Below are 16,150 nucleotides of genomic sequence, written 5' to 3'. Positions count from 1 at the left end.
TGGTGTAGTGGTAGATTTGCTCCCTTGCATCCCCAGAGACTCAGGTTTGATTCTGACAGCGGGTGCTGTCTATATGGAGTTTGTACGTTCTCCCTGTAACTGCTGGTGTTCCCTAGTTTCCTTGCATATTCCAAAGATGTGCAAGTTTGTAGGTTAATTGGCTTCTGTGAATTGTCCCGAGTGTGAAGGATAGAATGAGTGTATGCGTGATCGTGGTCAGTGCGGAATCGGTGGGCCAAAGGGCCTGTTTCCATGCTGTATCTTTAAATTAAGAAGAGGAGCAAGTTCAGACAGTGGACTAAATCTAGTACAATCTGATCCAAAAGATCTTTGGTTCTCATAACTGTCATTATGTTATAGTGATTAATTATGATGGTGTGTATTTTAATCATATCATATCATATCATATATCTACAGCCGGAAACAGGCCTTTTCGGCCCTCCAAGTCCGTGCCGCCCAGTGATCCCCGTACATTAACACTATCCTACACCCACTAGGGACAATTTTTACATTTACCCAGCCAATTAACCTACATACCTTTAATTAACCTACATACATAATCTTTAATTCTTTGTTTTTTCTTCTAAAAGGATTAACTCTTGCCCAAACAATTGCTCAGGCCATGGAAAATGTGTTACTGGAAGTACTATTGGTAGGGTGTTCTGTGACTGTGACAAATACTGGAAGGGCGAACCCTGTGACATTCCATATTGCAAGGACAACTGCGGGAGCCCAGATCATGGCTACTGTGACTTAACTGGGGAAAAGCTCTGCGTTTGCAATGATAGCTGGCAAGGTGAGTAGTCAATATTTATAGCAGTCTCCATAAAAATCTGGGATCAGCAGAACACTAGCTTATTCTAAATAACACCATCTTTAGCCTTAATTTCGTAACCGTTCTGCTTGATTAAGGAAATGCATAGTGGCTTTCTCTGTTCACTTATGTCCCTGATGCCCTGTTTCATCACTCACAGTTTAAGAATAAGGGATAGTTAATTTAGAACTGAGATGAGGAAAAACCTTTTCACACAGCGACTTGTGAGTTTGTGGAATTCTCTGCCTCAGAAGGCAGTGGAGGCCGATTCATTGGATGCATTCAAAAGAGAGTTAGATAGAGCTCTTAGGGCTAACGGAATCAGGGGGTATGGGGATATGGGGAGAAGGCAGGAACGGGGTACTGATTGTGGATGATCAGCCATGATCACATTGAATGGCGGTGCTGGTGCGAAGGGCCGAACGGCCTACTCCTGCACCTATTGTCTATGTATCTATGTTATGGCAAATCAACATGCAAAACATTTGGGGTTTTATTTAGGTCTGCATTTTCTGACCACCTTGAGTAGAACATTTTGGGAGGCTACATTGCTAGAAACTTAATTTACTGAAAGAACACATGCTTGATATTTTGCACTGTTCACAATTGAAGGAATGCTTCACATTGAGGTTTATCGCATAAGCCTGTTCCCAGTAGTTCAAAATGCTTGCTTAAAATTTACAAATTCATCCAGCTTCTAAGTTAAAAGGCTAACCAAAACTTCATTTTTGATAATCTTCATAAATCTGATATGACCAATTAATTGCACTCAGATGAGCAGATCGTGAAATGGCTGCCAGCAGGTGGTGTGAGTTTTCCTGTTTGTAATCTAGCATCCGAAGAATAGAAAAGTACAGCACAGGAACCGTAGGCCCACAACGTCTCTATTACACATGATTCCAAATTAAACCAATTTCGTTTGTCTGCACATGATCCCAATCCCTCCACTCTCTTAATATTCATGCGCCTTTCTAAAAACCTCTTAAGCACCACTATTGTATCTGTTTCTTCCACCAACCATGATAGTGCATTCCAGGCACTCACTACTCTGCAAAAAAAAGTCTCATATATCTCCTTTAAGCTTTCCCCCCTTTCACCTTAAAGCTATGCCCTCTAGTCGTTGACATCTCCACCCTGGAGGGTTAAGATTCTGACAATCTATGCTTCCCATAATTTTATAAACTTCTACCATGTCTTCCATCAACCTCTATCCAGAAAAGAACCAATCCAAGTTTGTCCAACTTCTCCTTTTAGCTAATAGACTCTAATGCAGACAGCATTCTGGTAAACCCCCTTCTGCATCCTTTACAAAGCCTTCACAATCTTCCTGTAATGGGGTGACCAGAGCTGCAAACAATAAAAAAATATTTTTTTAAATAAAACTACAACTCTGGTTAGATTAAATTATTTTTAATGGAGTAATCTTGAACATATCACCACAGTGTAGAAATAGGAGTATTAATTGAGGTATTTTCATGAAAAATTGAGTGCGTGGGCAAAAAAATGTTTAAGGGTTATAGAGATGCTGAAGGGTAGGTTTTCCTCCTATGTGGTGCAAGGAATCGAAACTCTCGGCTTGAAAATGTAGAGGTGACAGAAATCCTAATAATTTTTGTTTGCAAAATGATCAAGCCGTTTTCCTTGTGAGCTCCAACGGCATCATAATCTCAAGGCTGGGAAATGCCGTAAATCCTCTTTTTAAAATAACTTTATAACTTTAAATTGCAACTTTATTTTTTCCATTTTTCTTTCATTGCCCTCTTTATCCTATTTTTCTTTCATTCTAATTTTGCTGGTCCTGTTGATCATCATGATTCCAAAAATGTTAGCACAATCTACCTCATTCCTGTAAATTCTAGGTAGATCCAAAATGCTGGAGTAACTCAGCAGGTCAGGCAGCATCTCAGGAGAGAAGGAATGGGTGATGTTTCGGGTTGAGACCCTTCTTCAGACCCGAAACGTCACCCATTCCTTCTCTCCTGTGATGCTGCCTGACCCACCGAGTTACTCTAGCATTTTGTGTCTACCTTCGATTTAAACCAGCATCTGCAGTTTTTTTTCCTACACCTGTAAATTCTAGTACATTCATCTCAGAATCTTGGAGACACAAAAAAATTGCAGATATTGGTATAACCCCCCCCCCCCCTCAAATGTCACCAAACCATGTTCTCCAGAGATGCTGCATGACCCACTGTGTTACTCCAGCACTTTGTGTCTTTTATAATCTCAGAAACGTGTTCCTTTTCCCCCCTTCCAACTCGACTATTGAATATTCATGCCAGGGAAGTCAGAAGTATGTTGATTAATTGTAATTTGGGTTTTTTTCCTTCACTGTAGGAATGGAAATAAAGTTATTGCCTCTTCCCTTTCAGCTGAAAGTAATGGAATTTCAGTATTTTTTTTACTCTAAAGGCTAGGAGCGCCATCATGTGGACATTCGTGTCTAGAGCAGCATGTCCCTTGCATAGAAACTGGCTATTTGTTTCTTCCAGATGTTAATAATCGTGCGACTTAGGTCAATTGTTTTTGTTCACTTGGTCAAATTGAATTTGTGAGTCTGTTTAAAATTTGACCCAAATTCCTCTAAATCTTTCCTATCCATGTACTTGTCCCAAGAATTAATTTATTTAAATAGATAAAATGTTATCTATTTAAATATCAGTCTGAAGAAGGGTCTCGACCCGAAATGTCACCCGTTTCTTCTCTCCAGAGATGCTGCCTGTCCCGCTGAATTATTCCAGCTTTTTGTGTCTATCTTTGTTTTAAATCAGCATCTGCAGTTCCTTCCTACAAAGTTCATTAACCAATCCCATTTTTAGCCGTATGCTCTTCCTCACTCTGTCTTTCAGGGGTTACATTAGTAATTGCTGTGAACACAAAAAAAACACACAAATTTTAACAACTTTGATTAGACTTCCTCCCATCCAGAATGGCTTCCACAAGTCCAGATCAGAATATATCTTGGAGAATTTGAAACTGATCTAAACCAAAACCTTATGCTGTGATGAGATAAATGTTCCAATGTTGTGGACAATGTACAGTTAAATTAGTTTCATTCTGCTTGTTGTAACAGATTTCAAACCATAATTTAATTTGAGCAGAGAATTCTTCGCATGGTTTAACAAACATTTCTCCTCCAAATATTAATCTTAACATCTGATATCCTTGAAGATTTTCTATATATTTAGTTTAAATCCCTTCTGGGCTTTACTTTTACTTTATTGGTAATATCAATTTTATTTATGTAAACCCCATGCCACTGTCCTTGAACTTGTAATAACCTAGAATTCTGAAACCCCCTCATTGAGTCATCACACGTTGAAGTATATAACCTATTTTCTGAAGACCAATCCAATGCATAGATTAGCGGTAATCCTGAAATAATTACATTTGTGGTCTTGTAATATAGAATCTAAATTCTTAACCTCTTTTGAAATACGGTCATCTGTATCACTAGTATCTACCTGAAATACATCTCCAATTTTGGTTTTCTCCCCTCACTGGTGATTTCTTCTGTAGTCAGATATGAAGCAGTGCAGTGTTTACTACTGTTGGTGGAAACAATTGCCTTTAATTCAAAATTCATATTTTCTACTAATCACGTAATCTTGGCAATACCGGAGCAACCTCCCTTGGATTTTCACCATATTCCATGATCTATTCCTCATACCAAGCCTCCATTCTTGCCCTTAGAATTGGTGGCATTCTCTCGACTGGCATTTCCCAACCTTGAGATTATGATGCCGTTTGGGCTAACAAAGAAAAGGGCATGATCTTTTAGCTCGGCTAGGTGAGAAGTGGGTGCTGGAAAGCAGAATGAGAATGTCTGTCATAGTTTTGACACTTAACTGCACTTATTTATCCGATGATGTCCAATGTTGTTTCAATCCAATGTTTTGAAATGGGTACACTTCAAAGCCATCTGTTTTATACCAAGGTTTCCATTCTTAAGCAGGTCTGTTCACTGTTCTTCCATTTAATTTCTATTGATAGTGAATGATTGGCATTATCAATATATGTAACCATTATCTTGTGATCATTTCCTGACAATTTCTTCATAATGAGTAGTACTTTGCATGTGTATCAGCTTTGTACACTCTTGAAAATCACTGGTTTGTGTAGAAAATCGTAACAAAGCAGTTGAATTCTATTTTGCTGTGTTCCAGGACCAGACTGCTCTTTAACTGTCCCATCGACGGAATCCTACTGGGCACTGCCGAATATCAAGCCTTTCAGCCCCAGTGTGAGCCGTGCATCCCACAAAGCTGTTGTATATGGGAAATTTATGTGGGTGATTGGTGGATATACCTTCAATTATAGTTCATCGCAGGTGGTCCTCAAGTAAGTATGAGTACAGATTGAACACCCAATTTTCTGGCTCCCTCAGTTCCACAGCCTTTCTGGATTATCCATTTCTCCAGACCAACAGAGGCCAGGCGATAATGAAAATACGATACACCCATGGCCTGCTAGTAACACTCCTTCCATGTCTCCAAAGCATCATGGAATGCCAGAAACTTATACAAGTTTAATTTACATTGCTATCTGTGGCTGCTCAGGGAATTTCAACTGAGCTCTTGTAATTTTGTTCAGATTAAAGGGAGGGGTGGACCATCAATTGCTGGGAGACCTGAAAAAGTGTTCAACCTGAATTTGTTACTTTGCGTCATGGAGTGAAATCTTGCATGTTTTCTAAAAGTTTTACTCACTGGAGTCTGGTTCAGAGATTTGTTGAACTACTTTAACTTTTGTCCTAATTGAACAATTTAGAACTTTGGCAGGAACATTCAACAACAGTAAAATCTGTGGAACTAAATGTTGCTGAGCTTGTTACAAGGTTATACCAATAAACTTACTGAATTTAAATCTTCTCCATTTGCATCATTGGCATGTTTGAACATTTGGAGGGCTGTTAGGTTTGGATCATCAAATATAAATACAAATGATTGCGGCAAGGCCATATGTGGCCCTGATTGGTAAATTTGAGGTGGAATGAGTTGAAGTCTCACTAATTTGTGCATTTTGTTTGCAAGTCAAAGCTTTTCAGGGCAGTTTATTTCTACTTTTGTAAATGTGAGAGTAACCAAAATCAGAACCTTCTACTGAACTAGGATTCTTTATGTGATCAGACCAACCCCTTTGTGTCTGGATTGATTTTGAGGAGGCCACTGATGAGTTGCAATGGGGAACAGTGGAATGTTTTCATTGTCTCAGGATGATTATTTGCAGAAATCTGAAATTTCTTATTTGGACATTAGGATGCGTTATGGTCTTTTGATTGCACGATTTAAATTCTTTGATTTTTCAATGTCCATCTGAAGAATGACTGAACTATGTGTTACTTTGACTGCACGATTTCATTCCAATTCCTGCTGATGGTACTGACTACCAATGGATGCAATTCCTTGGATTCCTGTTGCTGTTCAACATCTGAAAACACTGAAAGATGACAGGGTTCCGATTGTGGGCCGCAACAAAGTAATTTGTTATCAAATCCAGAATTTGTGCATGTACTTTTAAATACAGGTTTTTGGATAGCATTGGAGAACTTGAACATAATCAGATTTGGCACGCCCCAATTCCAGCATGCTCGGATCAAATTGCCCTCTGGATATGGGGAATCAAATCTAGGATCTTGTGGTCAAAGTGGATCAACTCAACACTGAGGACACAGCAGTCTTTAACCTCAGCTGGTTTTGTCTGAATACCATCTAGTGAAAGGAAAAAATGTTATTGTTTTCACCTCCTGTTTATATGCTGAATGATGTAGGCTTTCATCATCAGGAAATGAGCAAAGTTGTCTTTGACAATCGAGTCATACAGAGTGGAAACGGGCCCTTCGGCCAAAATTGCCCATGTCATCCAACATGCCCAATCTACACCAGTCCCACCTGTTTGCATTTGGACAGTATCCCTCTAAACCTATCCTATCCATATACTTGTTCAAATGTGTTTTGAATGTTGTGATAGTACCTGCTAAAACATTGTGATAGTGTCTGCTCACTTTGTACTTGCTGCCAACAGCAAAGTGCCAGTATTTCTATTGACCATTTGAAACTTAGCTACATGCCTGTAAAAATCAAGCAAGTATTGAAGTAGCCTATGACAGCTGACAACTGTGAATAATGGAGATTTTTCTCACCAATCCTTTGATGGGTCATGGAAGGCAAATGTGAGAGAGTGGACAAATTCCGAACAAGAGTGAATTGTTGCTCGTGAGTTTAAGTTTACTAAATGATGGCAGGGTAGTCCAATGGTACAACATCTTTAAATGGGTATTGACATCTATATAACCATAAAATAATTTTAAAATCTTGTTTTCAGTGAACCCTGTTGCTAAAAAGGCAACAGCTATCTGGTTTTGCCATTATATTAACATTGAGCATGATCTATAATGAACTCTGGAAATATTGCATGTTTTAAATGTGCAATTAATATATTGTGTGGAAAATTCATACATCTAATTAATTTTGACACAGATATGACTTGGAGAGCAATGGGTGGACGGGAGTACCCATGACAAGCGATGTGAGACCGCTTTCAAGGTATGGACACTCTCTAACCTTGTATCAGGTAAGATTTAAACTACATTTACTATCTGAGTTTCATTAAAACAGTCAGACCAGAACTCAGAACAGCAATTTCAAATAATCTGTAGTTACAACCATTTTCAACTTTTAATGCAATGCAATACAGTAATTGTTACACTGGCACAAAATATTTTCTTAATTACATAATCCACAATTTGTAGGCTGTGGTGTACTGTGGGGGGGGGGGGGGGAAAGAAATCAAGAAATCCGAATTTCATTTAAAAATATGTCTGGCGTATAGCTATCGTATACTTACCATGCTCTGCCTCTGTAATTGTTGGAAATTGTTATGAAATCAAGATTATTAGGTCCATCTTCATTCATTTGTTAGGATTGATGAAAAAGGTTTCTCTTTTTAGCATGCATTTAGTTTATGATAATCTATCTCCTATTAAACCTGAATTTTAATTGTGTGTTGCTCACTTGTAACTTGTAACTACCCAAACTTGTATGGTTTTTACATTGGTGGCTACTGGCTCTGGAACAAAAAATTGTGCCGCATTTGTTTGATTGGAGCACTAGACAATTTTGATTGTGACTTTCTTTGAATTATATCCTTCTCTTTTTACCATAATGGAATATTCTGGTAGATTTCCAGGAAGCATTTGGCAACATTTTATGTAAATAGGCAAGATAAACTCTGTGAAAACTTGTGAGCAGGGAAGATTGATGAAATTTGCTGAAGGATAGAAGACACTAAATTGAGGTTGAAGCTTACAATTGAATTATTTTACAGATTTTTGTTGGATGATAGAACTTGTTCAAGATTACCATTCATTTTTTGCAACACACTGTCTAAAAAGATTTTTGCGTCTTTTTAAGTGTCGCTCTTATTTTTATGCAAAGTAGAGAGTCGGTCTGCTGCTCTTTTTCTATGTGAAGTACTTTTTATGAAGTGTTGCCAGATATTAAAGTAGATGAAGAAATGGATGAAACTCTAGATTAGTAAGTTTTGGTAAAATGTGTGATGGTTAAAGAATGCATGTCACACTCTGCTGTTTAGTTACTTGCAATCGGAGTAAAACGATGAATAAACTAATCTGATGCAGTATTGCCATGTTCAAACATCATGGAGCAAATGGTAAAGCTCCACATTTCTGAAAAAGAGACAGTGCTAGAGTAACTCAATAGGTCAGGCAGCACCTCTTGAGAACGTGGAGAGGTTACGTTTCGGGTTGGGATCTACATCCAGGATGCCTCACAGGCCCTTCAACTATTAAATAAGGAAGAATGTTCCTGACCTGAAACGTCTCTTCTACATGTTCACCGGAGATGCTGCCTGACTGGCTGATTTGCTCCAGCATTTAATCTTTTTTTTTTTGCTGAACCAGCTCCTGCAGTTCCTTATGTCTCCACATTTCTAAGTTGACCAAAGTGTGAGAAAACTTTGGGGGCTTAGAACTGATACAGTAATTGAAAGGTTGCCTTGGAAGTGTTGCAGTCCAACAGCAGTCTTGTTGGTTTGCTCAAGGAAATTTTAATGACAAGGAGCAAATGAGACTTCAATAACCAAAGACACCTGTCGTATAGTGAGAAATGCAAGCATGCAGATTCCCCAGTATTTCAGAAAAATATACAATTCCAGGCTCGGTGAAAAGAAATAGAATTAATTTCATTGTCTCACTCGTTGTGATCTGATTATTCCTGGATTTTGTGTTAGGCTACCTGAAAAAAATTGTCACATCATTGTTTGGAGTTTTTTCTGGGTCTTTTCTGTCAAAAATGTTTAGTTATTAAATGAAACATCTGGTTGATAAAGAGTAATATATTAATTCATATACAAAATGATACAAACCTTGTTATGTGCAAATTGCCTGTTCTGTCATAGTAATTAATGCAATTTACAAAAAGTATTTATTGAACACGGAAGTATTCGATAATGTTGCAAACTGGATGTGAAAGAAGCTACATAAATATGTCATCCTTTTCATCCACCCTCGTTTGATGGCAGAATACAACACATGGGCCTAAAAAATGCTGCTTAAAATGAACACGCAGCCTGCTGTGTATCAATATCTTAATTGTGATTTCTCCATGATTCTGTCTTCATGTATTTATTTGGCTGATATTTTATGTATTGTTGTATATTTATGTGCGTGTAGTTGCGTTAATGTACCTGTAAAGCTGCGGCAACCAAGAATGCCATTGGTCCATTCCACATGCATTTGACAATTAAACAATCTTGCCTGTTTTGGGAAGTCTGCAATGTAATAAGGTTTGCTTCGGAATGCTTTAACGCACAGTGCCACCAGAAGGTAGTCATGTACAATACATACAAAATATCATAGGAGTTCTGGAAATAATTTCTGACTGCTCAAATAAATGGCTATTTCAAAGTCCCTGTTCTACTTGCATGGAGCTACCACAAAATACAATTTACTATATTGCTGATGAGTTAATAGCTGTAATGTCTTGTAATGCGACTTCATGTCCTGCATTTCTTCGTGGAAAATAATTCAAAAGTGCAATGGATTGACAAAAACAATTCTTCAGATTTATGTTGGAATGTCTACCCAGACTAACTTTAAATCACTGGCGTATAGTTTTTAATGTTCCTTACCTTTGTATTGTTCACTATAGCCGTATTGTGGTATAACTTGTGGTTGTAATTCATTTCCTCCCTCGGCATGCCACATGGGAGCTTGTTTCTCTCATTGCGGCTTACAATTTTGCTCCAAATCAGGAATCGTCTGTTAGTATAGAGCATAAATCAAGACAATTGTCGCATTTCCTCCTTCCTTCTGCCACTCTCTACAGACTCCCCTATTTATTGTTTTTCCTTTGTGCTATTTTTCTGATCTTTCCAAACATTATTTCTCCTCAAGGTTTCAGTAGTTGTGCTTCAGTGGGCATCATTTCAAGCTGCTGTATAGAATTTTCTTTTTCATCCTCTTCAGATATTTTTAATGCCTTGAGGTTGTAAATTGACAATAAAAGATCGAGCAAATTGAAGTTACCCTGTTTTATTAATTTAGCATGTGCAATGTGAATTATGAAGCAATATTCATTCTAGTGATTATATTAAAGCAAATCCACAAATTCTAAGAATCAAAGTAAAAAGAAAAAAAGACTGAATTCAGTAGGGAAGCTGACCAATTATTGGGACCACTGCATTGTACTGCTGCTGTATCTTCAATTATAACTTACAATGCCCTCCACAATGTTTGAGACAAAGACACATCATTTATTTATTTGCCTCTGTACTCCACAATTTGAGATTTGTAATAGAAAAAAATCAAGTGGTTAAAGTGCACATTGTCAGATTTTATTAAAGGGTATATTTATACATTTTGGTTTCACCATGTAGAAAACACATTTTTGTTGTTGTTGTTGTCGACACATTTAAAGTTTCTGCTTGAAGCTGTCCAAAACCACCTTTATTTATCGTGATTGAAATTTAATGAGTGATTCATAATGTAAAGGACTGTAGGAAACCAACAATGTATTTTGCCAGATTAAATACAATGCCGAATGGGAAAAGTTCATCGACCCCTAAAGATGGTGGTTCATCTTCAAATAAAACAAATTGCTGCCATGGACTTTGATCTAAACCAATGCACCATCATTTTTGATTGGTAAGTACACGTGTACACTTAAAAAAAACTTCTTTATTGAATGAACACATCGATAATCTGTTATTGTAGAATGTTCATTGCCTATAATTGCTAGATGTGCATAAAGTAAATTCATTGCTGATTAAGTGATATTCAAACATGTCATGAGACACAATGTTTTTGCAATAGTAAAAATTACTTAAACATACCCTTTTTATTTTCACAGATCGTTTGCCAGTAGAATAATCACCTGAGATTTCAGCACCAGGTGGCAGCATACTTTTCCAAGTCGTGTTTGGAGGGATGGATGTTTAGAGCTGTTTTTAAGCTGTTAGATACATAGACAATAGGTGCAGGAGTAGGCCATTTGGCTCTTTGAGCCAGTACCACCATTCAATGTGATCATGGCAGATCATCGACAATCAGTAACCCGTTCCTGCCTTCTCCCCATACCCCTTGATTCCGCTAGCCCTAAGAGCTCTATCTAACTCTGTTTTGAATGCATCCAGTGAATCGGCCTCCACTGCCTTCAGAGGCTGAGAATTCCATAACTTTACAACTCTCTGTGTGAAAAGGTTTTTCCTTATCTCAGTTCTAAATGGCCTACCCCTTATTCTTAAACTGTGGCCCTTGGTTCTGGACTCCCCCAACATCGGAAACATGTTTCCTGCATCTAGCGTGTCCAATCCCATAATAATCTTATATGCTTCTATAAGATCCCCTCTCATTCTTCTAAATTCCTGTGAATGCAAGCCCAGTCGCTCCATTCTTTCATCATATGACAGTCCAGCCATCCCTGGAATTAACCTCGTGAACCAACGCTCACTCAATAGCAAGAATGTCCTTCCTCAAATTAGGAGACCAAAACTGCACACAATACTCCAGGTGTGGTCTCACCAGGGCCCTGTACAACTGCAGAGGGACCTCTTTGCTCCTATACTCAACTCTTCTTGTTATGAAGGCCAACATGCCATTAGCTTTCTTCACTGCCGGTTGTACCTGTATGCTTACTTTCAGTGACTGATGTACGAGGGCACCCAGGTCTTGTTGTACTTCCCCTTTTCCTAACCTGACACCATTCAGATAATAATCTGCCTTCCCGTTCTTCATGTTATGGTGAATTGGATCTATCATTCCTTCCATATATAATAAAACTACTGTTAAAATGTACATGTTTGATGAGTCTCTTTTGGTCCCCAACAGCCAGAGCCATGGCCTGATTGCAATTACACAGAATTTATGACGATCCAGTTTCTGCATTTGCTTTAATTTTTTATTAATGATTCATTCTACAATATTAAATATAGGCTCTTTATTGCAGATAGTCTAGATTTCTGAGTGATGAAAAAGGAAGTGTATGTAAGGCTTAAGAAGATGAAATCAGACAGGGCTTTTGAGGAATATAAAGCACTAAGAAACAACTCAAGTAGGTGATTAGATGGATAAAAATGAACCATGGAATGATTTTAAGTTGGATGAAAGAATATCCCAGGGCTTTTTATACATAGGTTAAAAACAAGAGAGTAACCAAGCAAAAGGTTGGACCATTCAACAATAGAGAAGGGAATTTGCGCTTGAAGTCAAAGGAAGTGAGATACAAAATGAGAGTTCATGGGGGAGGACATGAGAGATCTGTATGGAGAATGCACATATGCCAGAGCAGTTTGAGATCAAGGTGTTGGTGATAATGGTCTCAAAGGGCATTAAGATAGATAAATCCCCAGGGCCTGATATTCCAGGTTATTAAGAGAAGCAAGAAAAAAGATTACAGGTGCTTTGATGATCATTGCAATTTCTCTTGCCACAGACAATGTCCTGGAATACTGGAGAGTATCCAATGTTTTTTTCCTTTGTTTAAGAAGGGAAGTAGAGAGAATGCAGCGAATTATGGGCTGGTGAGCCTCTTGTCAGTGGTAGGGAAACTATTGGAGAGGATTCTCTGGGATAGGATTTACTCCCATTTGGAAAAGCATGGGTTAATTAGGGACAGTCAGAATGGGTTTGTGTGCCGAAGGTTGTGTTTTACTAACTTAATCGGATTTATTTGAGGAGGTGACAAAGGTAAACTCCGGGCTAGGCGATGGATGTTGTCTACAGAGATTTTAGTAAGGCATTTGATAAAGTCCCCCGTAGTAGGCTGATCCAGAAGATTAAGGTGCACAGGATTCATGGTGCCTTAGAGAATAAAACACCTCAGAAACCAAAGTGGTCATCTTTGTGTGGATCACAGGAGATGGGCAAGGTCCTGAATGAGCATTTCCGGTCTTTGCACCGTGCAGAAAAACATGAAGGCTGGGGAACTTGGGATAGTTAATGGAGATGTCTTGAGGGCAGTCCCATTACAGTTGAGATGGTGCTGGAGTCCTAGGGTGCATGAAGATAGATACATCTCCTGGGCCTGGTCAGAAATATCCAAGGATGCCGTGGAAGGCTAGGGGTGAAATTACAGAATTATGAGAATTCATAAATCTAAAAATTCATAGGCTGAGATATGTGAATTATCATTAGACTGGTGAAGTGCCAAATGACTAGAGGGTGGCTAATGTTGTGCCCTATTTAAGAAGGGCTGCAAGGAAAAGCCTGGGAACAATATTACAGTGAGCCTGACATCTATGGTAGGGAAGTTACTTGAGAGGATTGTGAAGGATAAAGTATATATCCATTTGGATAGACGGAGTGACTAGGATAGTTGGCATGGTTTTGTACGTGGGAGATCACGGCTTACAAATTTGATTTGAGTCTTTCGTAGATGTCTATATGGAATTCAGCAAGGCCTTTGATAAGATAGGCTTCTCTGGAAAGCTAGATCATCTGGAATCCAAAGAGAGCTCGCTAACTCGCTACAGAACGGGCTTCAAGGAAAGAAGCAGAAGGTTGTGGTGGAAGAGTACTTTTCAGACAGGAGGCTTGTGACTAATGGTGTTCTTGGGGATTGGTGTGGGACCCATTGCTGTTTGTGGTTTACATCAACAATTTGGATAAGAATGTACAAGGCATGATTAGTAAGTTTGCAGATAACACAAGTAGGTGGCATCTGAGACGGTGAAGATGATTTCCAAAAATTACAGCTGGGTCGTGATCAGCTGAGCAAATAGGTTGAGGAGTAGTTAAAGGAGTTTAGTGCAGATAAGTGTGAGGTGATGCATTTTGGGAGGTCAAACCAGAACAAGACCTTACAGTGAATGGTTGGGCCAGGGGAGTGTTGTGGAGCAGAGGGATCGAGGTGTACAGGGACATAGTTTCCTGAAGTTGGCATCACGGGTCGATAGGGCGATAAAGAGGGCTTTTGGTGCATTGGCCTTCATCATTTCAGAATAGAAGTTGGACATTATATTATAGTTGTGCAGCATGTTGTTAATGCTACATTTGGAGTACTGTGTTCAGTTTTGATTACCCTGGTATTGGAAGGATGTCATTAAGCTGGAAAGAGGGCAGAAAGGATTTAAGAGGATGCTGCCAGGACTGGAGGGCCTGAATTATAGGGAGAGGTTGGGCACGCAAGAAGTACATGAGGCTGAGTGGTGATCTTAACGAGATGTATAAAATCATGAGGGTGAATTTGCAGTCTTTTGCCCAGGATAGGGGTGTAAAGAATCAGAGGACATAGCTTAGGTGATAGGAGCAAGATTTAATAAGAACCTAAGGGGCAACTTTTTCCACACAGAGGGTAGTGGGTAGATGGATCGAGCTGCCAAAGGCAGGTACTATAACAGGGTCTAAATGGCACCTGACCAGGTACATGGACTGGAAATGTTTAGAGAGAAAGAGCCAAATGTGGGCAAATGGATCATTTCCATGTTGTATGACTCCGACTTGGTTCTATAGATTCTGAACTAGCTTATTAATGGAAGACAGTGTTGTGGTGGAAGGGTATTATTCTGATGTTTGTGCGATAGTCACATGGATATGCGGGAACTGGAGGGGTAACGATCATGTGAAGGCAGATGAGGTTAGGTTAACCTGGCATTATCTTTGGTACAGATATTGTGAACTGAAGGGCCTGTTCCTGTGCTGTGCCTTTCAATGTTCTTTAAATGCTCTGTATAACCCTGACAGGAAAGAGCTATTTAAGCACCATTCTTAGGATTCACTAACAAATCATTGAGATAATAATGTGAATGGTGTTGATGTTGCATTAATATTCTAATAATATGAGATTGGAATATTGGAATTCATCTGAAATTAAAGGCAAGCATCAATAATGCTTCCAGGAACCACTGGGTTTGACCAACCGGATCACTAATCTCTGGAGTGAGAAATCTTCTGCTCTTCCCCCGTCTGACATTCGAGACACCAGTAATTTGGTTGATTCATGCCTTCCCATGGGATAGATTTGATGACAATTAAAGGTGGGGGAATAAATGCCTTCGTATCATCACCCTGCACTCCATGTTGAAGTATATATTTTCAAAGGTGGTTGGCATGTGAACTGAAAAAGTGCTCTGTTATAAAACAAGGCAATTTTGCATTTTCGACTGGTGTGGATTTTTAAAAGGAGACTGCTAGCCACAACTTCACTGTCCAATGTTAAAATACAAGAAATCCCATGTTGAACACTTTTCAACACCAACAAAACTAAAGAGTCAGTGGTGGAATTCAGGAGGAGAGGAACACCCCTGTCCCCCATCTCTATCAATGGTGTGGATATGCAATTTACCATGAAGTACAAATACCTTGGAATATACCTGAACAGTAAACTGGACTGGTCCAGGAATGCCGAGGCCCTGTACAAGAAGGAATAGAGCCGGCTGTACTTTTTGAAAAGGCTCCGCTCCTTCAACATCTGCAGCAAGATGTTCTACCAAACGGTGGTAGCCGGTGCCATCTTTTTCGCTGTATACTGTACAGCGAAGATATAATCTTCGACAATACAGCTCACCCACTCCATGACACATCAGTCAACCTGAGGAGTACCTTCAGCAACAGACTGGTCCCACCAAGATGCAGTACAAAATGCCACAGGAGCTCCTCCTTCTCTGTGGCTATCAAACTGTACAACTCCTCCTTCTGTCGTGGGGTCGACTGACTTCCCTCCCCACCCCTCCCCAAATCTTTGCACATCCCCAAAGTGTTGAGTCATCAACTGAGAACATTTTGTATTTGTGGATATATGGCTTGTATCCATTTTATTTCAACTGAGTGAATCTATATGTAGATTTTCCCAATAGTATGGTAAAAAGATATGGAGAAAT

The 16,150-nt window shown here is 39.1% G+C and overlaps 1 protein-coding gene across 1 annotated transcript in view; it reads left to right on the top strand.

The window, feature by feature from the left end:
- atrnl1b (attractin-like 1b) overlaps nt 1–16,150 on the top strand; it is a 681,061-nt gene that overhangs the window by 90,688 nt on the left and 574,223 nt on the right. The window contains exons 5-7 of the mRNA XM_078413453.1: nt 591–796; nt 4,981–5,155; nt 7,294–7,387. Coding sequence (XP_078269579.1) covers nt 591–796; nt 4,981–5,155; nt 7,294–7,387 — 475 coding nt within the window. The remainder of the gene's footprint in view (nt 1–590; nt 797–4,980; nt 5,156–7,293; nt 7,388–16,150) is intronic.

The sequence above is a fragment of the Rhinoraja longicauda genome, chromosome 16, assembly GCF_053455715.1.
Source record: "Rhinoraja longicauda isolate Sanriku21f chromosome 16, sRhiLon1.1, whole genome shotgun sequence".
NCBI classification, from domain to species: Eukaryota; Metazoa; Chordata; class Chondrichthyes; order Rajiformes; family Arhynchobatidae; genus Rhinoraja; species Rhinoraja longicauda.
The sequence above is the reverse complement of the archived record's forward strand: the minus strand, read 5'-3'. Positions and strand labels throughout refer to the sequence as shown.